We start from the raw sequence: 25,446 nt of genomic DNA, 5'->3' as shown, positions 1-25,446 counted from the left end.
CACGGGTTTGAATCCTTTCCCCTTCCAGAATGGACTATGCTGTTAAAATAACTTAAAATTACCATCGGAACTGCTCGGATATTTCCCACTACTTTAAAAATAAAGAGACAGCCCGAGCAAATCTGACTGCAAATTACACAATTTTGCAGACACAAGACAGTACAGTTTTGGGTTTGACTCTTGTAAATGAAAGCATGCCAGAGAAAGAAAATGTTGGAAGTGACAATTTTGGATTAACGGGACTAGAGGAAATCAAGAAGAAGGTGATCAAGTTTTGAAAAGCGTTATGTTCGAAGAAGAGCACAGAAACCCCCTTTTAATCCCAATAGGGATTAACCCCCTTTAAGATTCGGCGCTGGACATATTTCATAACCAAAAAAAAAAAAAAAAAAAAAAAATAGCTCCAGCGCCGAATCCCAAAAAAGGATTAGCCTATTCTGTACTTTATACATTTTGTCAGAGACGTATAATTTAGGCAGTGGCTCCTCTAATCCCTTTTGGGATTATGGCTTCTTGAGCCTCTAGAGGAACATACAAAATTGTGATAGAAACGCCCACTTCGTTACTGAAATGTTGTTGAACTTATCTGCATACGTATGACTTTTAATGTCATCGAGAACTGTGTGCACATTTAATAAACTGAACAGTTTTCTGTTCGTGTTATATACTATTTTGACTGCAAATTTGATAGTGGGAGCAAGCCCCTGTGCTCAAAAATGGAAGGGGTTATGTTTGTCACACAGTCGGAGCGTTCAGTGGAGGTAGGAAAGTAGTCATTTTTATGTCCACCAGAAAGATCAGTCCGTCACTGATTCTTTCGTGGTGGCGCTAGTATCGTCTTGGCATTTGATCTTTGTCTACATCGTGCGGCTCTGATAATTGTGTTGTTTTGTCATAAATTATGAGAATTTAGATCCCGACAAATCGTTCCACCTTTGGGTTCAGTTTTTGCTCTGAAAAAAGAGGAAGGTTGCAGGGTTAGAGGAAATTCGGACTATACCACGGAGTATAGCCCTGCAACCGCTATGTATTTTTTATTTATATTTCAAAAACCATAACAGGTAGAAGAAATCTGAGATGTAGAGGGCTCTTTGGTCTATCTTCCCTGAAAATATCAAAATAATCAATTTACTGACTTTGTAGTTATTGCCCTTTTTTGATAATTTTACCTTTTTTTGCAGTTTTTGCCTTTTACTTAGAAAACAAAAAGAGAGTGATGATTAATGTATAATAATAAAATGTTTAGTACTTCAGTATCTTTTTTGTTGCAAATTTCAGAAAAATCTGTCCATCCATCTTGGAGTTATGGTTCTTGAAAGTGTCATTTTATATGTTTTTTGTCAGTTTTTGCTTATTATTTAGAAAACGAAAGCAGATTTATAATTAATGTGAATAGAAAAATGTGTTGACCCTTCTTGGAGGTGGTCTTCGAAAGTGTCATTTTTCATGTTTTTTGTCAGTTTTTTCCTATTACTTAGAAAATGAAAGCAGATTGATGATAACTGTAAAATGATAAAAGGTTCAGTATTTCAATATCTAGTTTTGGTACAAATTTTAGAAAAATCTGGTGATTTTACTTGGAATTATGGCCACAGAAAGTGTCATTTTGACTGTATTCCCTGATTTAGCAGATTGACAATTAATTTAAATTTTTAAAAAAATATTATTTGTAAAAGTATGTAGAGATCTATAATTGTTGCAAATTTGGGAAAAATCTGGGTGTTTTTTTAATGATCTTTTGTACTTCTAGCATGTTATTCAGTTAACATAAGGAGACTGGTGGTTTATGTTTAAATGTTCAGTATCAAGACAAATATCATCTCTGCAAATTTAGTCAAAGGTTTTGACCATTTTTAGGTTTTGCATGCATTCAACTTTTTAAAGCTATTAAACCAGGTGAGCGATTCAGGCTCTTGAGAGCCTCTTACTTTTTTCAGGAAGCATTCATTTTGTAGCTTACCTTGCTGAAGGCCACATGAGCTGTTGCCATCCATTGTTTTCTGTCATTTGTTTACATTTTTTCAAACTTCTTCTCTGAAACTATTGGATGGAATTGATTGAAAGTTGCCATGGTTTTTCCTTGGGAATTCCTGCACAAGAAAATTGTGACCGGACCATAGGGTTGTGGTACTGATGAGGTCCGTAGACACTAATATTAATTTTAGGGGGTATACTACTGGGCAGAATGCAATGACAGGTTGGACATGCTTTAGTCATATTGTGCTGTGCTAAGCATAGGTCTTCATTTGAAAATCTTGAAAACTGTACAAATTTGTTAAAATCTTGTTTCAAGTATATACAGACCTGTATCTCAATGGTTGATTTTATTTTTTGGTTGGCCTGCTCACAGATGATAAAATTTTTTTTTTTTCTTCAGAAAAAATTCTTCAGTTCAGATGTTTGGCAAGAACCTTGTTTCAGAGATACAGTACTTATTGGCAGTTCGAGTGGAATCTTGGGTGGTTTAGCAACATTTATTGTAACAAGTATGTAACTGCTATGGACAATATCTTTTTTTATAGGACCACAAAAAAAATGCAGCCATATAATATTATATTGTTGTTGTCTTTGTTTTTGGTGTTGGTGTAATGGTTAATTTTTTGGTTTTCATGCAATAACTTTAAGTGTAGGAAACCAAGTGTCATGAGATTTCCATGTATTGTTATTTGCTTCTAAAGAAAGATTGCTATTAAATATGGGGTCATTAGCCCAGTGTTCTCAAAAAAGGGGCCTAAAGGGGTAAAATAGTTGTTTATTTAAAATTATTTCTCCTTCCATTTTGACAGTTATTTTTTTAACTTGTTTCTCATATAATTATTTTACAAATTTTACATAGCAATTAGCTTTTTCAATCTTCAGGGGGCCAAAGTGGGACCACACCCTTAAATTTTTTTTATTTCTGGACTGATTTTGCATTTTTTTAAATTAGATTCCTCATGGAAATTCCTAATTGCATTTTTCAATCAGTAGTAAAATATCTCTCACTGTATTTGAGAAGCATGAGGTCAAAGGGGTCAAAAACCTCATTTTTTGTGGTTGTATATGTATTATGGTATCGTCTGAAGACACTTAGTTTTTGTGCAATATTAACTTGAATATTAGTTGGTTGATCTTCATAAAATTTTATAACAAGGTTTCAAACCACAAAAGGTAGGTTGGTATTGTTTTTATGGGTTATGGGGCCAAGGCCCCAACCATCATAAAATTTTGGTCCAGAAAAGGGCCAAAAACAAGCACTTCAAAGAATTTGACTATATAACTCCAGTAAAAGCATAGGAATGTCTATGATGTTGTTCCACAATACTCCATACGGCAGTAGTCAGGCTGGTGTTGATTTTGGGGGTAGACTTGAACATTTTAGAAATTAAGGGCCAAAAAGGGGGCCAGATGCATGCATTTTGAGTTATAACCCTTGCAGGTGACAAGGGGTCGAGCACATGTATTCTAAAACTTAACTGTATATTTAAAGTATACACTGGTATTAATGAATTTCTATGCAACTGTATCACAAGATTTCAAACCCACAAAGTCAGCTGGGTTTGACTTTGGAGGCTTTTACCATATTTGTGAAGGAATTATGAACCAAAACCAGCACATTTTTTGTTTCTGGGCAATGACTTCATTAAAAGTAAATGGGTCTCTATGGAATTTTGTACCACTTGAGGAGTATTTTCTTTTGATGAATAATTGGCCAAAAAGGGATCCAAAATTAACATTTTCTTCAACTTTATATAAATTGCTGAATTCTAATGTCTAATTGCAAACTTTTACTTTAATTCTGGTTACAATCTTGTCAAACTTCCTTTTTGGAACTGTATCGAGCTTGAATGTTGTGTCCATACTTGCCCGTTTAGGGTTATACCTATGTGATAATACATGTATTAAGCTTGGCACTACAAAGCATTTTAAAATATATACCTAGAAACCTATATGCATTGACAAGCAAAGTACTTTTGTGCACCTCTAAAATGGATGAAAATATACAAAGTAAGCGATTTTTTCCACACGAAACAGACAGTTTTATGTTGTTCAGTTGTTTTTCTTACTACAAGATACATCAGCTTGGATATGCAGTACAATATGTAGTAATTTATTTTTTCTATGTTTCAGGTAGTAAAAGAAAATCTTTTCATGGATCCTTTTTGTCCTTTATTGTTACATATACAAGTTATGGGTAAGCATTATAACCTTACTAAAGTTAATACATGCACATCATATCACTAGGATACATTATATAGGGATGGCAAGAGTGTTAATTGTGGTACTTGGTACATGTATTACGTAAGAAATGAATCTTGCATTGTTTTACTACAAATGACATAAATAGCCAGCCGTGGTAAAATGATGATAAAATGGAGATCCTTACGTCATGATTCTTGTTTCTTTGTGTCTTAAAAGATGCAACCTATGTGTTACAAGAAATGGCGACTCTTTTGGAGCCAAATTCTGTTGTAATGCGATAAAGTTGAATAAAACTTTTCTATTATGTTAGAAAGAGACATCTGTCATACTTGTATGTTTATCACCATTTAACCACAGCTGTAGTCAAAGAACATTAAAGTGTGCAATATTTGAATAAGGTAATACATTGTATAGGGATGGCAATAATGTTAGTAACTAGTAAGTCATGGTATTACTAGCCTACATTAAAGAGATGCTAGTTTAGACAGGTTTTGGGTTTTACAAAATATTACAAAATTGACTTCAGTTACTTTAATAAGCCAACAAATATTTGATACATACTATTCAAGTTATTCTTAATTACACTACAAATGTTTGGTACTCATAAAGTTCATAATGACCTACAAATACCAGGCCCCAGGGCCACATACATGAAAAATTACTATATATTATCAGATCATTGTTAATTGTTTATAGTCACCAGATTCAAATACTTCGACTGGAGTTCACGTAGAAATTGTGAATATTCTCAGACTTAAGTAAGTTTTGTGGCACTGAGGCCTGGACTTGGCTAATAAAGTTCTTCATAATTATTAAGGTTACAACCTCAATGTTTGAGGCAGCGACCATTTTTATCCTGGGGGGGGGGGGGTTGGGCCTGGGATTTGATGTCAGATCAGAATTTTTTTAGCACAGGTGCAAAATTTTATTTCTATTTCAGCATCAACCCAAGTCAATATTTATATTTGAAAATCTGCCTTGCTAATTAATGGGGAAAATATAGAATCATTATTTGTATTGTCCGACGCGTCGCGAGGGGACATGGAAATGCCAGGTGTCCTTCCATCCGTGTGTCCTTCCGTCCACGTTTTCTGCACTTTTTTAGTTCACCTGGCTGAAGACCAAGTGAGCTATTGCCATCACTTGGCGTCTGTCATTGTCGTCATCGTCCATCGTTAACAATTTTTCCAAAATTTTCTCCTCTGAAACTACTGGACCAATTGGAACCAAACTTGGTATGAATGTTCCTTTGAGTATCCTGTATAGAACTGTTGTGGGGATTTTTTATCTGTTGAAAAACATGGCCGCCATAATTAAAAATAGAAGATAGGAGTCAGACAGTAGTTTTTTTTGTATTTATCTCCAAAACCGTTAGGTTTAGCTAAATTATGACCGGGATAAAAATGTTCAGAATGATGAGATCTGTCTGGGGTCAGATTTTCAGTTTAATCTGTTAAGCAATGTTGGAGTTTTTTTTTCGACATTTTTTTTGCTATTATTAATTTTATTTCTTTAAAAAATCTTCTTCTCTGACACTACTTGACCAATTGGAACCTTACTTGGTATGAATGTTCTTTTGGGTATCCTACATAGAATTGGTGTGGGGATTTTTGATCCCTTGAAAAACATGGCCACCATTTCTAAAAATAGAACATAGGGGTCAGACAGTAGTTTTTCGCATATATCTTCAAAACCGTTAGGTTTAGTGAAATTATTTCAGTTGCTGAAATGATCCTTATTATAAGGCCTTCAAAAGTCTTCAGGGATCCAAGTTGTCAGGTGACACCTTGTAAGAGTTATTGCCCTTGAAAGATGAAAAATGATGTTTCTTTTTTTTTTAACTGTTTTCAGCCTATATCTTGAAAACTATAATAGATAGAAAGAAACTTTCAATTGCTGAAATGATCCTTATGAAACTCCTACCAAAGTCTGAGTCAAAATTGTTCGACAACTCCTTGTTAAAAGTTTTTGCCCTTAAAAGACAAACTTTAACTAGGTGAGCGATTCAGGCTCCTGGGAGCCTCTTGTTTTATATTTTTTCAATGGAGGAGTAAATTGTTATAAAAAGATTCAAGGTCCACCTCGCTAATACCATAAAATGATCTATGTTTAAATAGTATGAAGTTTAAACTTAATATACATATTTCTGGAATAATTTTATAGGAGTTATTATAGATCTTGATTCAATTTCAATATCAATGATTTATTTGTAAATCATTATGATGACTTGAACAATATTCAGATTAATGTTTGATTATTAAGTAATGATTACTTCATCAGAGTATATAATGTACAATGTAGCTAGGTTATCATTTTAAAACAAGGTATATTGCCTGTGTTTTGAAGAATCATGGTTTTGACACCATCACAGTTGTACAATACATCTCCATTCTAATGCAACTATCAACTATATGATAAAAATAACTAAGAAAAATGTTTAAAATATTGTTTGAGCATGCATCAACAATTTCAGGAACAAATTGTTATTGTCTTTGATACCCCGAAATTTTTTATGTTATTCAATGATTTTCAACATTACTGGGGATGTTGCGTTAGAAATGATATTTTACCTTGACATTGCAATTGATAATATTCTGGAACACCTCTGAACCCCCTTTATTCAAAATCTCTGATCCAGATTCTGATTTTTTTCCAATTCTTTATTGTAGATTGTATTGTTCCTATAATGCAATTAAGCAACAAAATGCTATTGAAAAGATGAATGAACAGATTAAAAAGTATCATAAGGATGAACCGATATGAGTGATTCTGCTGTAATACAGCAAGATAGCTGTTAAATTATCTCCCTTATTTCTGTATGTAGTGAATAGGACAAAATATTGTGAAATATTGCAGACAGGACCAATTGTGGTCTAATATGTTATGTACATATTATCCTATTTTGAACAGTACTTATACTATATTGATGTCTGTTTTAATTGAACTTTTTTTTAAATAAATAATATTGATTGTTAGTTACTATTTTACTTTTGTGTTCAATTTTATCACTATATATTTTGTTCCATAAAAGGTATATTGTTGTCATTGCTGTTTTCATGAGTTGGTTAGATATATGTTTTTATCATACTTCATATCAATTTGCTGAATTTTGATTGGTTCAATGCAAAGGTAATATTCTGCTCTCTCCCATCTCACTGGGTGATAGTATTTTTGTCTATTACCCTCTCGTGAAGAGTTAAACTGATTCCGGTAAATATCAGGTACCAGTTCAATCTTAGTCCATTTTGCATTTGATTTAACCAATATACGCAACGTCCATGTAAAAAAAATACACAGTATTACCATCGATAAAAAAAAATGGAATTCAGCAGACTTCATACCATTTCTACTATGAATCTGTACCAAAACATTTGTTATTATATTGTCAAATTAAATGGAGACTGAGGTTGGAACTGGGATATGACTATTTATGTCATAATTGTCAAATTTCCATACACTGAATTCTTTTTTTTTTGGGTCTTGTTTTTATTTTTGTTTTGCCTTATAAAGACCTACTGTTACAGTCAGATTAAATATCTATATACAAGAAAGAAGAAAATAAAACTATATTAATGAAGAAGAAAACATAAGACAAACAAAACTGATAGTTAGGATTTAATATGAAAAAGAATGACAATGGAACATTCAGTATAATAAAATAAATAGCTCAGAGGGTGATAAAATTTGTTACCCCTTGAAAATTCATTGTCACCCTCGACTTAGCCTCAGGATGACAACAATGTTCACAGGGTAACAAACTGTTTTATCACCCTCTCAGCTATATGTTATTAATATACTACTTCATGCAAATGGGTCACTATGAATTTAACAATAGGGTAGTAACCCAAAAGTAATTTTTTTTTCTTTTTGGTTTTATGTAAATTTTTGACTAATAATTAGATCTTAACAGATGAATAATGAATGTTTTGATAGTAACTACAAATAAATAACATGATCAGGAATAACAGGAAAGCATAAATTTACAGTCAGAAGTAAATAAATAGTAAACTGAACAATTGTAAAATCCAGATTTGAAAAAAGGCAAATCCACTAAACAGCAGAAGAAAATTATCCCTGCATATACAAAGAAGCAAATTTTATTTTCCTATTTTTTTTTCACATATGCCAATACTTCTTGTCTCCCATACACACTGGATTGACTACAACAAGATCAATTTTTAAATAAATACAAAATGTAATGCAGTCATAACAACATTCTGTAATGGACTTGTATGTATTCAACCATTAAACTTCTCAACAGAGGGTACTACTACTACATGTCCATGTCTGTACGACTTAATTTGTCAGAAATGAAATACTTTCTTCTAGTAGTTTTATTTCTTTGATAAGGAGTGATGCAAATTCTGTAGAAATACACCAAAAGCAATCTATCCCATCCAACCATGTCGGCTCCTTTCATTCGTCATGTGAATCTGCAGTATCTCCTGGACAGTTGAACATTAAATCATTTTCATCTGCAACAAAACAGAAGTTGTCATTATTAATTATAGCAATCATATAAATAAAGACTCTGAAATGTTGGTAGTGCAGATGTCAGTCATTCCATGCTCCCAGTTTTTAGTGGAGTCCAAGTTGCTCATTTGCTTTTGTTACTTTGTTGTGTGTGTCTGTTTTCTGTGTTTGGTCTTTGTCCCTGGATAACATTCTTTTGCTAACCCCTATAACCTTGGTTCCCTTGATTACTCCTTAACACACTTCATAAACCAAAGTTCAAGTGCAGTTGTAGGACAGCAAAGAATATACAGTTGTGTAATGCTATGACACTAGACATTTGGTATCCTGACAATAACTTGAGTATAAGTGTACAGACAAATCTTTGAACTTGTACCACAAGGTTCCATACCTCAAAAGGAAGGTCAGGATTGATGTCACTGGTTGTGACTTCAACTGTTAGAATTAAGGGCCAAAAAGGGGTCACTTTAATACTGGTAAATATTTTATACTGTGTTTAACATTTAAATATAGAAATCCAAATCCATAGATATATCAAGCTTGAAAGATGTGTCCATACTTGTCCAAATGTTCAGTCATATCAAATTGCAATCTGTGATATATTTATAACTTGTGCAGAGATGTCCTCTGCATTGCCTTAGGGCATTAAAAATCTCAGGGTTTATCTGGGTACTTAGAAAAAGGCCCTATAACAATCATTTAGGAAAATACTTGCGCAACAATCAGGTCTTTTTGGAGTAAGTCAATAATTTTGGGAATTCTGTATTTATATTATTTGCATTGGGAAAGTGTCCTTTAAACAGACATTGAAGTAAAAACTATTCTAGAAAAATCAATGAATAAATTTTGTTGCATATGTTTGAAACATGACAGTTGTATGATTGGAATCTATGTAGGAGATACAAATGTACCACAAAGTAAATACCCTAATAATGTTACAAAAGTATCTTCAGTGACACAATGAGGACCAATTGTTTGACAAGTTTCAAATCATTATTGCATGATTTCACAAGGTGCTAGATAAACCCAGCTGGCCCTTTGATCATGTGCATCACAAGTCCATAGCCATTTGAAGGGAATATTCTGTAGCAACATTTCATAAACTGAAATATGCTCCATGAGGCATGGCTTGATACAACCACAAACTTCAAAGTGGTTCTAATGCTGCTAATAACTTCTAGGATGTGACTGAACTTTGAACGCAGACACACATCAAGTCTCACACATTCCTGTTGGTTGAGACATTAGTGATATAACATAACTGCGCATTATCAATAAATAAGTGAAGCCTAAGTTTTCACTGATTTAGAGTAAAATATATATATTTTAAACCTTTCAATTAAAAGAATTTTTTCATTTCTGTAAAATAAGATAAAACTAGGGTATTGTTAGTACAATTCTTGAATTTAAGTAATTTCAAAATGACCATCATTTTTATGCTCCTGGCAGTGTCACCTATTACACCAAAATATTGTTTTACATCAAAGAAGCATAAATGTACAGTAATTGTTTGAGAAAGAAGCCTTGGTTCTAATATTATCTTGATTTCAAGGTCTAAATGTTTCTCATGATTTAAACACCTACCTTCATACTTAGTACCACACCAGATACAGTAAAGATGTATAGTCCTCAGATAAGATGTCAATCCTTCTAGTTTTTCTTGATTCTAAAAAATTAATATAACAAAACTATAAATGTTCCTTCTTATTATAAGAATAACCAAGCAATATCTAGACCAACCCTTCAGAACATGCAGATTTTCTGTGTTTTTTTTTAATTTGGTTTACATGTTTAACACACAACAGTTTTAAGTTCAACTGATAGCCTGATACAAAATCAAAAGTCTTCTAGAAGTACAAAGTTTGTCTACATTTAACCCATAAAAGTGAATTCAAGCTTAATTTCCCATTTGGAGTGTTTTTACTAAACCAAAATATTTTAGACCAAAAATCTTAAGTATCTGAAAATAAATGGGCAATAACTCCTCTACTTGATTTTTATCTATAATTGTTTACAAACAAGACAGAAGCCAAAAAAAATCAAAAATTCATTTTAAGGCCATTGTATCCAATACAGAATTGTTCTTAGGCAACTCAATGGCCAACACCTGTAAGCGTAGACACAAGGATAATTTCTATATATATACTATCTATTACTTTCTATAAGAAGCTGTCATGCAGCTTCAAATAAACGGAAACTTTTGATGAAAGAGGTAAAGATTTTTAAAAGTTAACAACCATAAAAAGAACCCCCACTGAAGACAAATCTTATATGGAACTTTTGTCAAGACAAGCTAAAACAAACAACTTCTGATAAATCAAGTTGATATCACTTTACAGCAAAGCCAATCTGTGAACTTTCATACTCTTAATCATAAATATTAACTGTTAAAAATGCACAAAAACTTTCAGAAATGATAAGAAACATTATTAGTCACTCATAATTGATCATCTATAATAACAAACTATCAAAGAAGACTTAACTTGTATGTAAAAAAGAAGTAAGTTACTCAAAAATCTGTTGACTCATTTGTTTACCAGAATTAAATAAGGAACACAATAAAAAAAGAATAATTAAAATTGAAAAACAAATTTTGGTCCCTTTTTCTGAAACATTAGGGGCCACAAAGTCCAAATTAAAAAAGAACATTCCTTTAGTGGTAAATAAAATCAAATCAAAATTCAAGATCAACTGGTTAACCACAACAGAAGTTATTGCACAGAAACAAAGTGTTCTAGACAACAAGGACACCGAGGCTGACAACTGCACTATAACATTATATGTCTGAAATTTTTTTGCAGTTGTATGGAAAGTACCACTTTTCATTGCCAACTGGTCAGAACATTTTAAAAACCCAATACGAACTGTCAAATTATCTTCTTCCTCCTCATCATAGTTTTCATCTTCCTCTACAACTTCGTATGATAATCCAGAATCTGACTGTTCTGTTAAACTTAATTTGTTTGGTATTAAAGACTTAGGCCAAAAGTACCTTTCTTCTGGTTTAGAACAGCCCTACAAACAAAAATAAAAGAAAGAAATAAATTTATGTTTCCAAATAACATGTTTAAAATTTAGCTTATTTTCAATAAACAAATATCTTAAAATGCTCTACAGGATGCAGCTTGATATAACCTATATAACATATAGGTTTCAACACAGAATGAATATAGCCATAGAACTTAAAAAGTTGTAATTCATTTTTGAACTATTCTGGTCCAAAACAGAAAATCTTAATACATAGTCTACACTATCCCAACAAATTCAATTTTTTGTTGAAATCAACCAATTTGTAAGCTGATCGAAAAAAACTTGAAAAGAGGGCCAAAAATCGCAAACCTCAATACACAGCCAGATTCAGCATATTAAAGAAATGCAATATTTCAATTTTTGTTGGAACCAAACTATTAACTAAATTCTCGGTCCTTTGGACCCGATAACAACATCCAAATTCAAACCAGATGCACACTTTAGCTTCAAATCAGACAAAATTGAAAATGGTCAAGAAACAAGCAATCTACAACAAGTTTTATAAAATGCTAATTTTTTTTTATCCCACTTGGCCCCTAATTCCTAATTTGTATGGGCCATTACAATAACTAAAGGCTCTAGAAAGCCTGAATAGCTCATCTGACATAATAAGCAACATTCTATTTTTATAAAACCTGCCATGTTTTTTCTTGGATAAAAATTCCTAATGCTCAAACCTAAGGAACAATCATAACAATTTTCATTAAATTCTGTTCCGTAGTCTCTAAGGAAAAAAATTTTTACTTAAATTAATAACATTAAAATAGCAAAAAGATGTCGAAGAAGGGCAATACCTTCATCCATCATGGCTAAACAGATTTACATGAAAATTTCACCACAGGTAGAATTTATCATGCTAAACAATTTTTATTATGTCAGAAATTGGCTAAACCTAACAGTTTTGGAGATACATGTATATGCAAAAAAACTTCTGTCTGAGGAGAAAATTGTGTTCTATTTTTAGTAATGATGGCCATGTTTTTCAACAGATCAAAAATCATCACATCAGTTCTATGAAGAACACCCTAAGAAACATTCATATCAATTTTGGTTCTAATTGGACGATGGACGACGACGGCAGACATCAAGTGATGGTAATACCTCACATGGCCCTTTAGGCCAGGTTAGCTAATAACAAAATCTCATCCTTTGTTTGGAGATGAGGAACCATGTTTAAAAGTTTTATACAGATCCATTTATGATGACTTACATTTTTGTAACCAACTGAGTATGATTGGAGACATTATTTTTAAATAAACAATAATCATACCATTTCAGAATCCAGTTGTTCACAGACTTTTTGACTTTTAAAGAGATCCCTCTCTGCTTTGCTGTCTGTAAATTTACTACTCATTCTTTGTTGGAAGTCATGCTTAAGTTTTGTTTCTATCTTCTGTCTCTTAACATGCCTTGCAGTTCTCATTGCAGTCCATTGCTCTTTTCTACGTTTTCTGTCAGCCTCTGCTCCTAATCCACCACGACCTGTTTTGACACTTATACCAACAGGCTCTTTCCTCCCTTCACCTATCAGTAGGTAAATCAATAAACCAATAAATCATTGAACCCTGTATACTATAGGCTCTAGGGACTTGCCACAATGCGACTGATGATAATAGTAAAGAGGTGACAAACAAAGGCCCTTATTTCCAACAGTTTTCCTTTAAAAAATCAAAATTTCTGCCTTTCTGTAAGTAAATTAGGAAGCACTTCTAGTAGTAATCAACAGTACACAAAAATGTACATGTCACTTTATACATGTTAATTGTTATAGCAATATTTTTCTCAAATAATTTCTTCCACTGCTTGTGAAGAAAAATTTTAGATGGACTAAACCGTCTTAATTTGATGCAATTATATGTTACTTCCAATGATACAAGTCAAATCACAATTTTACTTGTAGTTCAATTGTATTGACAAATAACATTAAATAGCTTCCCAGAACGCAGCATGATACAACTGCAGTGGTCAAATTAATCGAACCCTGAACAGTTTAGGCAAGCATGAACACAATATTAGTTTTTGACACACTTAAGCATAGGGACTTTCAATTCATTATGGACACAACAAATGGTTTTGTAGGCTATGTTGCACAAATTTGAAATTCAATTGAAAATTTTCCAACCAAAATAAAAGAACAGCATTCCAATGTCCCCTACGAAAAACTTCTCATAGTAAGACTACATACAAAAGATAAAATCAATTGATAAAAGAAATGCAGAAAACTTTAAATTCACTGAAATTTTCTAAGTCCAAGGGCCATAATTTCTGTAAAAATCATTCAACCACAACTATAATCGAACATAAACTGTAACTTCTCATAGAAAAACTACATACATAAGATAAAATCATTTGGTAAAAGCACTACAAAAAGGTGAGGAGAACTGTAAATTCACTTAAATTTTCTAAGTCCAAGGGCCATAACTTCCGTAAAAATCATTCAACTGTAACCAAAGTTGTTTTTAATCTATAACCCTTCATAATAAGGCTACATACCAAAATAAACTTATTTTGTATGAGCATTGCAAAAAAAGTGTGGAAAACACAGACGGCCAGACACCCAGCATTTCCATGTCCCCTTGTGACACATTATGGGGGACAAAAATTCATTTTTTATGGGTGTGGTCCCTTTGACCCCTCATTACTGCAAAACCATAAGAGATATATGAAATTTGATTGAAAAATGTAGGCAGGGATTTTCAAAAGGAATCCAATAAATAAATTTTTTTGAAATTAGACCAAAATTAAAAATGGACATTTTTTGGGGGTGTGATCACTTTGCCACTTACAGCTCATAAACTGTGAGAGATATCTGAAAACTGAATGAAAAAGAAGAATTTTCACAACAAATCCAACAAAAAAAGAATTAAAATCGGACCAAAAATAAACAAGAGCCTCTCAAGAGCCTGAATCGCTCACCTTGCAAACAATGCCATATAAACTAAATCAATACATCAATGTTTGTTGTAACTTAAACTGAGTACTAGAGGTCATGTAAAATGCTGGAAATACATTGAAAAGCCTTTCAAGAACCCCTGCCAAAAAATGGGAATGAGTTCTCCCTACAGTGATCCCACGGGTCTGGAGCATAGAAAATGTTTATTTGAGACCACGAAGATATATCTCTCCTAATACACATGGATATTAAAACAATTCTGAATTTTTGACACATCCATAGACATAAAAGATGAAAAACCTAATTTAGCCTGGATTGTAATGTACAATCCCTATAAATACACACATATTCATTGGTAAAAAAACTATGAGACTTCTGAAAAATTGGGTTCATTTTTATATATTCATAACAGATGTATCATGCACTCATGGCACAACTGTTCATTGATATTTAATCTTCAGTTGCAGTAATTCTGTATCAAACATATGCAATAAACTTTCATTAAAGTTGAACATTGATAAATAAATATCAAAACTCTTCCATGTCATAGATGGCATGATACAATATTAATGTCTCTGTGGTGTTTGTTGACTTTACTCTTAGTAAGTACGTTAGAAAATTTTAATTAAAGTCCATATGATATGTAAAAACAAACAAAGAAACACAAGCTCTGATGAGCACTTTAACCGACTGAAACCAACTCTTATGCACTTTGATTTGTATGTTCTCAAGAGCCCCTTTAGGCCTAAAATAATAAATGGTTTGGTTCTGGGTTAATTTCCCTACATCCTACCTATCGTGAATATATAAAAGTGAATCCTCTTTTTCTGAAGTATCATAGTTTCAACTACATGTACATTAGTGTACTTAAAAAGGAAATATTGCATGAACCATCAAACGAAGTTTCATCCAAGTTCCCCAAGTTGTTTCAGAGGAGAAGATGTTTGAAAAACTGTTAACATAGAAGACAACGGACGCAAAGTGATGGCAATGCACACCTTTTTTTTGGCAAGGTGAGCTAAAATACACATTATGAAGTTTAAGCATGGTTATACAACATTCCCATAATCACCATTCCAGGTACCATATGTTTTCTATGAAAACCAAATATTACTGAAATCTGAGTAAGTGTAAAAATTGACCCAAAAATGGCAGCCACTTAAACGTCTAGAACAAATTTTCGTCATCACCATCTAACTCAGGCTAACATGTCTACTATACAAAACAAATATCATCGAACTCTGAACCAGTGTAAAAATTGGTGGGAAAATGACATTTTAAAATGGCCATCCAAAACAAATTTTTGTCATCAGGAAAAAAAATCCCAGCATAAACCTTTTACAGGATACCCTAAGGAACAATCTTACCAAGTTTCTTTGATTCTTAATAAAACTGCAACTAGATTTTTGCTAATTACAAACAGAAAATATTACTGCAACTCAAACCTTTTTCCTATTTGCTAACGTCTAAATTTTTAGGCCATGGCCATTTTTTACCTTTAAAGGCATTAACTCCTTAAAGGAGTCTTTACTTACTATATCTCAGTTGAATCTTTTGTAGGACTGATTATAAGGATCACTCCCTCTATCCCCTATTTTAAAATAGGTCTTATAATCTGGAATTTTCTCCAAAAAGTGCAGGTAAAAAAAATTAGCAGTCACCTAGTAGCCCATGGCTACTTGATTTTGAGCAGGGTTACCAAACATTTGGGTAAAATTTAGTTGAACATATAGAAAATATTAATCTAAAATATCTGAACTACCAAATTTTATTTCCTTAGTTTTAGCCCTGAGGTATACAGACCATTAGACCATCAATACACACAAGTGAAGTCTCACACATATTGCATATCGTAAAAGGGGTTCTCAAGTTTTCGTGCAACATGTGAAAAAAAATCCCCTGAAAAAATAGAATAGAAGTCAATAACTCAAAAAAAAAACCAAAAAACAAAAATAGGAATTCAGAGATTTTCTTACTGTTTTGGGGGAAGGGACTTGGAGCCAATGCAATTGGGAAAAAGAGCATGAAAATAGTGACTGGGAAATTACATGTATCTATTTTTTAAATGAATATTGCCAACTTCAAAGTTTTTTCCCCTCTGCATTGTTGCATTATGTAAAGAGCTTCCTTAACAAAAAACGAAAAACACCTCCTTCCTTTTTTATCATCTTCTTTAAATTACAGAGGAAAGAAAATACAATTTTGAAGATGAGACATTCTTCAGGAAATGGCCCTTTCAGAGTTGAGATGACCCATGTAAGACGAGGTAATGTACTCATTTCTTAACCAATGAAACATCTTAAAAGTGTTAAAAGTCTTATTCAAAACAAAAGCAAAAGAAAATCTGACGCCACAATATACTATGTTTCCAGAAATGGCAGTGCAAGGACAAGCGAACAAAATCTTTCACTGGTTAGAGAAATTCTTGTTTTTTCATTCATTCCGCTATAATCACTTGCAAAAAATACTTGAATTTCTTAAACTTGTGTAAGATAACCTACTACACTTCACATTTTATTCTTCAAAATGTAAAAAACATAGATTTTAAAAACATTTATTTGGAACTTTTCCAATAAAAATGATCTGACCGAAACCCAGTTTTTGCAAGCCTGTTTTAACAGCAAGTCAGTTAAAATTTTGAAGATGATCACCTTCTACATAATAAACAAAAGAAATGAGCTATTGAAATAGTCAATGTAATACTTTATTCATGATTTAATGATGATATCAATTAGTTACTTACAAATTCATTGTACACATAGTACATGTATATCTTTATCTTTTTATACATTTTGTTTTATATCATATAGCATTATGTCATTGCCAATTATTGTTATTATGTTTGTGCTAATAAAGAATTTGTATTTGTATTTGTTTTATTGATAAACAGCTAATATATTGGAAATATTCCAATCAGTTAATATACATGTACAATGTACATGAACATAATTGACTAGTTTCAAATAAACTGACCTGTTTTACCAATACCCATTCCAGGCTTATAGCCCATTTTGGCTAGTAATGCAAAGCCTTTATTATCACTGCTAATTGCTGACTGTAGTCCTTCTTCCCTTTTTTCATGTTCTATAAGAGCTTTTGGTTTGATCACATTTTTCGCATTCGATTCTTTGTTTTTCCTCTCAATATTGTTTATTCTGGCAGTTTTAACAGAAACAAGGCCTGGTCTGGTATCTGAACTGTATAAAAGGATGGCAGAAATAGTCAAGGCATTTCAAATAAAGTAAACTTAAAAACAGAGGCTCTAGAGGGCTTGAATGGCTCATCTAGTTCAAAAGCAATAGTCATTTAATGCAGACTTTTATATTATATCAGGCACAGATTCATAGGGGTGGACCCAGTGTTGCACCCTCTTAAAATTGAGAAAAATATTTGATTGCATAAAATATCTATGTTAAATTCTACCCATACCTGTTAACCTTCTGGATCCTTTTTTGCAGCTGATCTACTGCAAGACATTTTCAACAGATATTTTGTATAGAGTGTATCATATGTGTACATATATACACAAGTCAGTATATATCTGTATGAATTAGGGTTTAATATGTTATGCAGTTTTAACAATAAAAATACAAAATACAAATCTCAGAAGTAAAGCCTGATAAGAAATTTCTCAAAATGAAAAAATCACTATCTGGAAACATTCCTGTGAAATCTGCTTACAGAAATGATAAGTCTAGAGCCTAAATCAATTATCTTAGTAAATTATATTTGAAAAAATACCAATACTGTCTATGTAATCTATTACAAAAACTTCTCCCTCTCAAAGACAGCTGGTAGAAGTACATGCAAGCACAAACAAGGAGAAGTTTTTGCTTATTTCTTCCTCTAAATTAGGCCCTGAAATCATGCTCTACATCAAAATTACAGAACAGAATCTCAGCTCTAATTTTTGCATTCTATGGAATGCTTTGACATAAATAGAATAAAAGGGCTAAGACCATGCAGGGCCTTTAGTAGCAGAAATAGCCAGTTTGTGACCAACATCACTTTACATCATTTCTTCCTCTGTGTATAATACTGAAATTGAATTACATGCAGGCATGCATGCATGTACCTGTATGGTTGGTAGTATGCTAAGTCGCTCCCCAATGGTCAAAATCTGAGCCTTGTGACAATGTGTGCAATTTAGTCAATTTCAGTCAATATTTGCAAGAATGTTTCATTTTTTTATATGTGTGGGGGTGTTGGAAATAACAAATCCCAAATGTCATTGTTTATTTTCCTTTAAGGTAAGCCTCCTTTAGGTTAAAAAAGATCAAAGACATTTATTAAATCACCAACCTTGACCTTGACATACATTTTGTGCAAAATACTGTGGAAGTAGTATTGTTCATAGGGTACCAATTTTCGAGGTTTTCATGGGTAGACTAAAACACGAAATTTGGTTCCAAATGAAAAGTAGATCTCCATAGATGCGTATACTGAAATCCTCAAAACTATGAATTCAAGAATCCACGAACTAGTGTTTTTGTCCCTAATCCACAAAAATTGGTGTCCATGAATAAAGGTACTTTCACAGTAGTAAACTTTGCAAGGTTTCCTTGTTGATCATGAAAAGTCTAGAGAACGTCTGAGCATTTATCAGCTGTTCAAAGCCTTTACTTAACCAAGCACATACAAGACCAAATCTACATGTATTTGTGTACAAAACAACAAAATGGCGCCTGTAAATAACATTTCTGAGGAGATTGGTCAATTTTGCAGGAGTCTCCCACCGAATACAGGACGGTTATCAACTATGATTCTGCCCCAAAAATCTTCTTGTTTCACTTTGCTCTGCCTTTGATTCCATTTATACCCCTAACCTCAAATCCTTGACCCACCTCTGTATATTGTATGTCTATTATGGATTCTTCATAAGATGATAAGACTTTATGTTGTGCAGATAGACACATGAATGTTAAACATTGCCTAACTAAATGTATGAAGACTTACATAAAAGAACTAATTCTATAACATGAAACCACATAATTTATGTTCATCTTTTATATTTTCGTTGTATATTTTGTGTTTTTGTTTATAGCCAAATTGCTCTCGCTCTCGCCAAAACATGCAGTATCTGTATAGGAGAGTTCTTCGTGAGGTCAACACTTACCTGTGATTTGGTTTTGGTTGAAAAAATCAATTGATTGGCATGGGGCATCAAATTTAAATCATTATAAATTTTTCATTTTTTAAGATAATTGAAAAATTCTTTTGGTTCTCAAAATTGCAAAAAAAATCCTTTTTATCCATGGAATTTTTAAATAGATATTCAATAATCAGACTATACAAGCATAAGATTTTAATTAAAATTTTGCATGAAAATAGATGTTTACCTATAAATATCATTAAAAAATTATTTTTCAAGTAAAAAATTATTACATACAAAATACGATTTTTTTTATCTAAATGAAACATTTTACAGAACCAAAATTGGATATGAAATAACAAAGTTATAAAGTTTTGAAAATTGGAAATCAAATCATGAAATTGACAATTGTTTATTTAGTTGTATATCTGCCGACAAATTTAACACTTAATGATATGCAAATTAGTGAATATGAAATCACTAATGAGATTGGCGAACTATCCTATTACTACAATTACAAATACTTGCAAGTAAATCGGAGTTTCCAAGTATTTCTTCCGATCTTGGGCTTATTTTTCTTACCATTTTGCGAGAATTGCGTCAGACATATAATCATCTTCTTCTTCAGACATAGCCATGTGTTCAACTATATTTTATAAGACGCATTTCAGTAATTTCACGTTTTTTAATAGCCCTGCTTTCTTCAAAACTTGGGGTTTCTCATGAAAGGGGACCAAAACGCTTAACGTTACACAAACCACTAAGTCAATTCGTCACATGAGGATTTCGGTACTTAGCGATGTTTCTGGATATTTTGGCTTTTTGTTTTGTTATTGACGCTTTTTTTGTTCAATTGTTTGGTTTTTTTTTGTGTATTCCTAGAATTTTATAAAATTCAATGATATCTTTGTATTACAATTTATGACTTAATTTTTGTTCGATTGCACTGCTGATATATTCAAGTTCAAAATTTAAAAAAAATAAAGAAAACAGGAGTAAACAGAGATTTCAATGAAAAAAAAACCAGATAAACAAATTGGGAAGACTCTTTCCCTAGAAATAAAACGGTTGCCCCTAAGATACTAGATGATAGTGATGCAATATTTATTTTTTTGTCACACAAAGTTTTAATCCGAGATCGCTGAAACGTTCAACGAACTGATTTGCCAGATGACGTCTGAGCTTGTCCCATATCAAAATCACAGAATTTGGCTTAAAAGTCGAAATACTGTAAATTCAAAGACGCTAATTTGATGTTGTACTAAATACAACACTATTGACATGTTTACACCTATATGAAATTTGCATACTGCTTAGTTTGACAAAATTTCACAATATGTTGACTCCGTGATCTTGAACTTCATAAGTTCATTAGTTCAAGATCACAAATTTTGTTATTTTTTTTTTAATTTCCATTCTAAGAACAGAGATTACTGCAACAAACACATATATAATTTTGTTAATAGTATTGACTTTCAATACGTACCAAGTTTTTACTTTTCAAGAACCGTGAATTTTAGAACCGAACAGCGAGTGAGGGTTTTTTTTTTACGTCCTTTATTTTAAATGTATTTTTAATAAAATAATAAAAAAAAATAAGTAAATAAATAAATACTAATAAATGACATAAATAAACGAATTAGTACCGAATCAAAATGACGTGCTTTTTATATGGGACAGGTTGGACGTCAGAACAATCTCGGACCAACCACACTTGAGGACTCGATCGGTTTCAAAGCTGGATACATGTTTATATTAAAAAAAAAAGTCACATGCAAAAGTTTTACATAGCATTTTTATAACAGTGTGGCAATGACGTGGGGTAGGGTACACCGTCTTTGATATATATCACATAGTTGATTAATAAACGGTGCGATCTACCAGTATCTACTACATGTATAAGCAAACATTTCTGAGAATCATAAAAAGTTAAATCGTCAATTTTACTCCTCAAATTTTACTTGCCTGATTTAAGGTGAAAACTAGCAGAAATGTTGACCTTTTCTCTCTCTATTTTTCTACTTGACATGTAACTAATGACCTAATAGCTAATAAAAAACTGAAAAGGAAAGAATGGAGCACTCTAGATTTCCCACACAAGTACAATTACGTACACCAGTCCACGCTCCATCATCCACAAAATGGATCAATAGCATTTATCAAAGTAATTCGTTTTTTTATCAATTTAGATCGAAGATCAGAATTGATATAGCAGTCGCCAGAGCCTTTAGATTTGTAAAGCCTGTTAGCATCTGCAATTATTTTGAACTACCGCAGGAAAATAGTCCCGTTGGAATACCTCATTAAGATTCAAAAGCAGATAGTAAAGTTCACTTTATAGGTATTTCTAATACTAAATATGCTGATAAATTTGGTTAGTATTGACAACAATCAGTTAAAAGTAGTTGACATCTACCTTTAATCAGTATTTGTTTATTTCTATGCGTTTACCCTTCACTGTCGATATATTCAAATGGCCCCAATTGATTTATCCTTAGTTAAAGACGCCAAGGAGTTAAATAAATAAATCCCTAGGTGTAGACGAATAATAAACCATTTGATGTTTAGAAATGAAACTTGCGAGATTATAAATAGTCATCTATCACAGATATGAAATATAAAGAGGTATGCTGAGTACCAATTGGAAGAACTGTCTTCAGATATTTCATGCTGGCCCTGGTGGGTCCATACACATAAGTATTTACAAAATGGGGTAGTTGTTCCGATCAAGAAACTTATGTAAAGAAAGAGGTTTCAGGCAAGGAATACATGTCCTGTTCCAGCCTATTATTTGCCGCTCGTTTTTACAAATATTTTAACAAAAGGGTCGTATAACTTCCGAAACCATCCTGATGTATCACCCACTGTATCGTGTATTTTTATTACGATTACAGCCTCGTGACACCAGAAGCCCGGAGATGACAAATAGACTGAATAAAACTTTGCTTGGACAATGGCATAGATATTTCGAAAATGCATTTCTCGGAAATTATGTCAGTCGGTGGTCTGGTGATATTGCTTTTTGTAATAATCATTCTAATGCACGTGTCTCTGGAACTAGGTGCCGAGAAGCTAAACGCTTTTACATGACACATAGGAGTCAATGCGATAACTTGTAGCACTTCGGCTATAAAGCGTAGCAACTGAGAAATGTAGCAGGTTGAGAGGGACATGTACATTAGGACATGTTTATTTCAATGGTGAATGATCTGCATCATGAAAACAGATTTGTTCATCCTCTTTCGTCTACTCTGGACTTGACATTTTATGTTGCAATTATATAGCTGTTTGAAGTTCCTTTATCTATGAAAATTTTCCTAGACATTTAATGCTGCTCGTGACATAGTCCACCCTTTTCAGGAAAAAATTCGAAGCGGTTGAATTTTAATAAAATCTATGTTGTGGTTATGTTTATTCAAATGTTGGTATTCGAGAGTTCTCTTACCTCTGTATATGTTCGGTCCTCGAAAAACAACATAGATATGTTTAAAATAGTTTTTGGAGCGACAGTATCCTTATTTTTTACAGATTAAAAAAATTTGGAACTCTAAAACAAAAATAAAAACAAAAACAAAAACAAATGAAATAGCCTTTCCAACAAGATATATACACGATATATATTCTGTTAATATTCTGCTGTATCTAGATACTTGTTAGAACTATCTAGATAGTTGTGAGAAGTATCTAGATACTTTTTAGAAGTATCTGGATAGAAACTTACATCTAGATGAAAATAACGCTATTTTGACATGAACGGCCACTCATAGACTTTTGTAGTTCTAATAATATGGAGCATTTCAGCTATTGAAAGAATTTGGCTAAACCTAACGGTCTTAGAGATATATGCAATAAACTACTGTTTGACTCCTATTGTCTATTTTTAGTACCGGCTGCCATGTTTTTGTTTTTGATCAAAAATCCGCACATCAGTTCTATGCAGGATACCCCAAGAAACATTAAATACCAAGTTTGGTTTGTTGGTCAAGTAGTGTCAGAAGAGATTTTTGAAAGAAATAACATTAAAAATAGCAAAAAACGTTGAAAAAGGACAAGATCTCCAACATGACTCAACAGTTTAAAACCAAAATTTGACCAGAGATAGATCTCATCATGCTGAACACTTTTATCCATGTCACAATTTAGCTAGACCTACCGGTTTTGGAGATATATGCAAAAATCTGCTGTCTGATCCGTATGTTCTATTTTAGTAAGAGCGGCCATGTTTTTTGATGAATCAAAAATCCCCACATCAGTTCTATGCAGGATACCCCAAGGAACATTCAAACCAAGTTTGGTTTCAACTGGTCGAGTAGTGTCTGAGGAGAAGATTTTTTAAAGAAATAACATGAAAAATAACAAAATCATTGAAAAAGGGCAATAACTCCAACATGGCTTAAGGGATTAAAACCAAAATTTGACCAGAGATAGATATCATCATGCTGAACACTTTTACCCGCGCCAGAATTTAGCTGAACCTAACGGTTTAGGAGATATATGTAAAAAACTACCTGTATGTTCTATTTTTAGTAACATTCGAAATTTTTTTCCATGAATCAAAAATCCCCACGACAGTTCTATGCAGGATACCCCAAGGAACATTTATACCAAGTCTGGTTCTAATTAGTCAAGTAGTTTCAGGAGAAGAGTTTTGTATAATTGTTAACGACGACGACGACTACTGACGACGACGATGAAGGACGCCAAGTGATGGCAATAGCTCATATGGCCTTTGGTCAGGTGAGCTAAAAAAGGAAGGTGTTTTTTTTTCAAATTATTTTATTCTGATTACGAAAAAGGACAAACAAGATGAATATTGTTATAATTAACAGGTGCGTTACAACTGAGTCCATTGTAGTTATTAAATTCATGATAAATAATTTTCTGACTATAAAAAATATAATGAAAATGGATACTGTGAATATGTCAAAAAAGCAACAACTCCACTGGAATGAAAAATGTCAGCTCAAGGCCATATATGGATCTTCAGTGAATGAGGAGGAGCCCTCACACCACAGGACAAGCTGCAGCTCCCCAAAACATTATACACAGGTACAGCAAAATAGTTGCCCCATATACTCCAGCAACATAAAAGTAAAATGCATGTGTATTGTTACTTTTAAAAATTAAGTGTTCACAAACCAGATTTCTAAAATCATCAACATGTACTTTTTGCATACAATCATTTTTTAAAAACGTACACTCATATCAAACAATATTATGATGTTTAATGTAAAAAAAACTCGTGAATGTAACGAGGTAGACCTAGGGTAAGGGACATAACTCATGAAATCAGTGATATATTTGTATCATATTAAATATCACAAGAGCCTCTCAAGCTTTCGTTTGAAGCAGAATAAAATGAATCCAAGTTAATTAGATGCTTACATAAAATTGATGTAAAATGCTGAATACAAACGTTCCAATGATTTTTAAGAGTTGTGTCCCTTATCCTAGGTCTACCTCCTTAATTCAAGAATGACCACACTCATCAAGGATTTAACTAGAGGTGCCTTGGGGCCAGAATCACTTACCAGAATATTACTGATTGTTTAAAGGAAATTAAAGTAGATATTTTTTAGAGATAATACTGTAAATGACCCTATCAAGTTTCAAAACAATAGAATATGTAATTCATAGGAATTAAACTATGAAAAATAAGCTAATCAGAGGCCAGTGAAGCCCCTGGCTGCCATCTTGTTCTATCAAAAGGAACCAGACAATGTGAGAGTTTGTTAAAGATGTCACCCATTGATCAAGCATGGTCAAATGGTTTTTA

General features: G+C 32.6%; 2 protein-coding genes across 2 annotated transcripts; one reads left to right on the top strand and one right to left on the bottom strand.

Annotated features, from left to right (window-relative positions):
* Positions 1-78: 78 nt before the first annotated feature.
* On the top strand, positions 79-7,157 carry LOC148623609 (cytochrome c oxidase assembly protein COX20, mitochondrial-like). Its single transcript, XM_088565551.1, has 4 exons — positions 79-263; positions 2,378-2,486; positions 4,111-4,174; positions 6,852-7,157. The coding sequence occupies exons 1-4, from the start codon at positions 195-197 to the stop codon at positions 6,943-6,945; spliced, it is 336 nt and encodes a 111-aa protein (XP_088421677.1). The 5' UTR covers positions 79-194; the 3' UTR covers positions 6,946-7,157.
* A 623-nt stretch (positions 7,158-7,780) lies between these two features.
* On the bottom strand, positions 7,781-20,415 carry LOC148623608 (G patch domain-containing protein 11-like). The gene is made up of 6 exons (XM_088565548.1): positions 20,253-20,415; positions 17,552-17,775; positions 12,956-13,209; positions 11,521-11,670; positions 10,240-10,321; positions 7,781-8,657 (listed from the first exon to the last, which is right to left on the bottom strand). Exons 1-6 carry the CDS (start codon positions 20,306-20,308, stop codon positions 8,599-8,601), a joined length of 825 nt encoding a protein of 274 aa, XP_088421674.1. The 5' UTR covers positions 20,309-20,415; the 3' UTR covers positions 7,781-8,598.
* Between the last annotated feature and the right edge of the window lie 5,031 nt (positions 20,416-25,446).

This window comes from Perna viridis, chromosome 2 (assembly GCF_037379345.1).
Source record: "Perna viridis isolate PV_CMFRI_1.1 ecotype Kerala chromosome 2, ASM3737934v1, whole genome shotgun sequence".
Taxonomy (NCBI): Eukaryota; Metazoa; Mollusca; class Bivalvia; order Mytilida; family Mytilidae; genus Perna; species Perna viridis.
This window is presented reverse-complemented; position numbering and strand designations above follow the sequence as displayed.

What these genes read in the sequence shown, in the direction of transcription:
- LOC148623608 (XM_088565548.1), bottom strand. Translation starts at nt 20,308, where the DNA reads ATGGCTATGTCTGAAGAAGAAGATGATTATATGTCTGACGCAATTCTC. An exon ending in AATGGGTATTGGTAAAACAG is followed by an intron (nt 13,210 to 17,551) that starts GTCAGTTTATTT and finishes ACCTACTGATAG; the next exon opens with GTGAAGGGAGGAAAGAGCCT. An exon ending in AGGAAGAAGATAATTTGACA is followed by an intron (nt 10,322 to 11,520) that starts GTTCGTATTGGG and finishes TTAATTTTTTAG; the next exon opens with AATCAAGAAAAACTAGAAGG.
- LOC148623609 (XM_088565551.1), top strand. Translation starts at nt 195, where the DNA reads ATGCCAGAGAAAGAAAATGTTGGAAGTGACAATTTTGGATTAACGGGA. An exon ending in AGCAACATTTATTGTAACAA is followed by an intron (nt 2,487 to 4,110) that starts GTATGTAACTGC and finishes TCTATGTTTCAG; the next exon opens with GTAGTAAAAGAAAATCTTTT. An exon ending in GTTACATATACAAGTTATGG is followed by an intron (nt 4,175 to 6,851) that starts GTAAGCATTATA and finishes TCTTTATTGTAG; the next exon opens with ATTGTATTGTTCCTATAATG.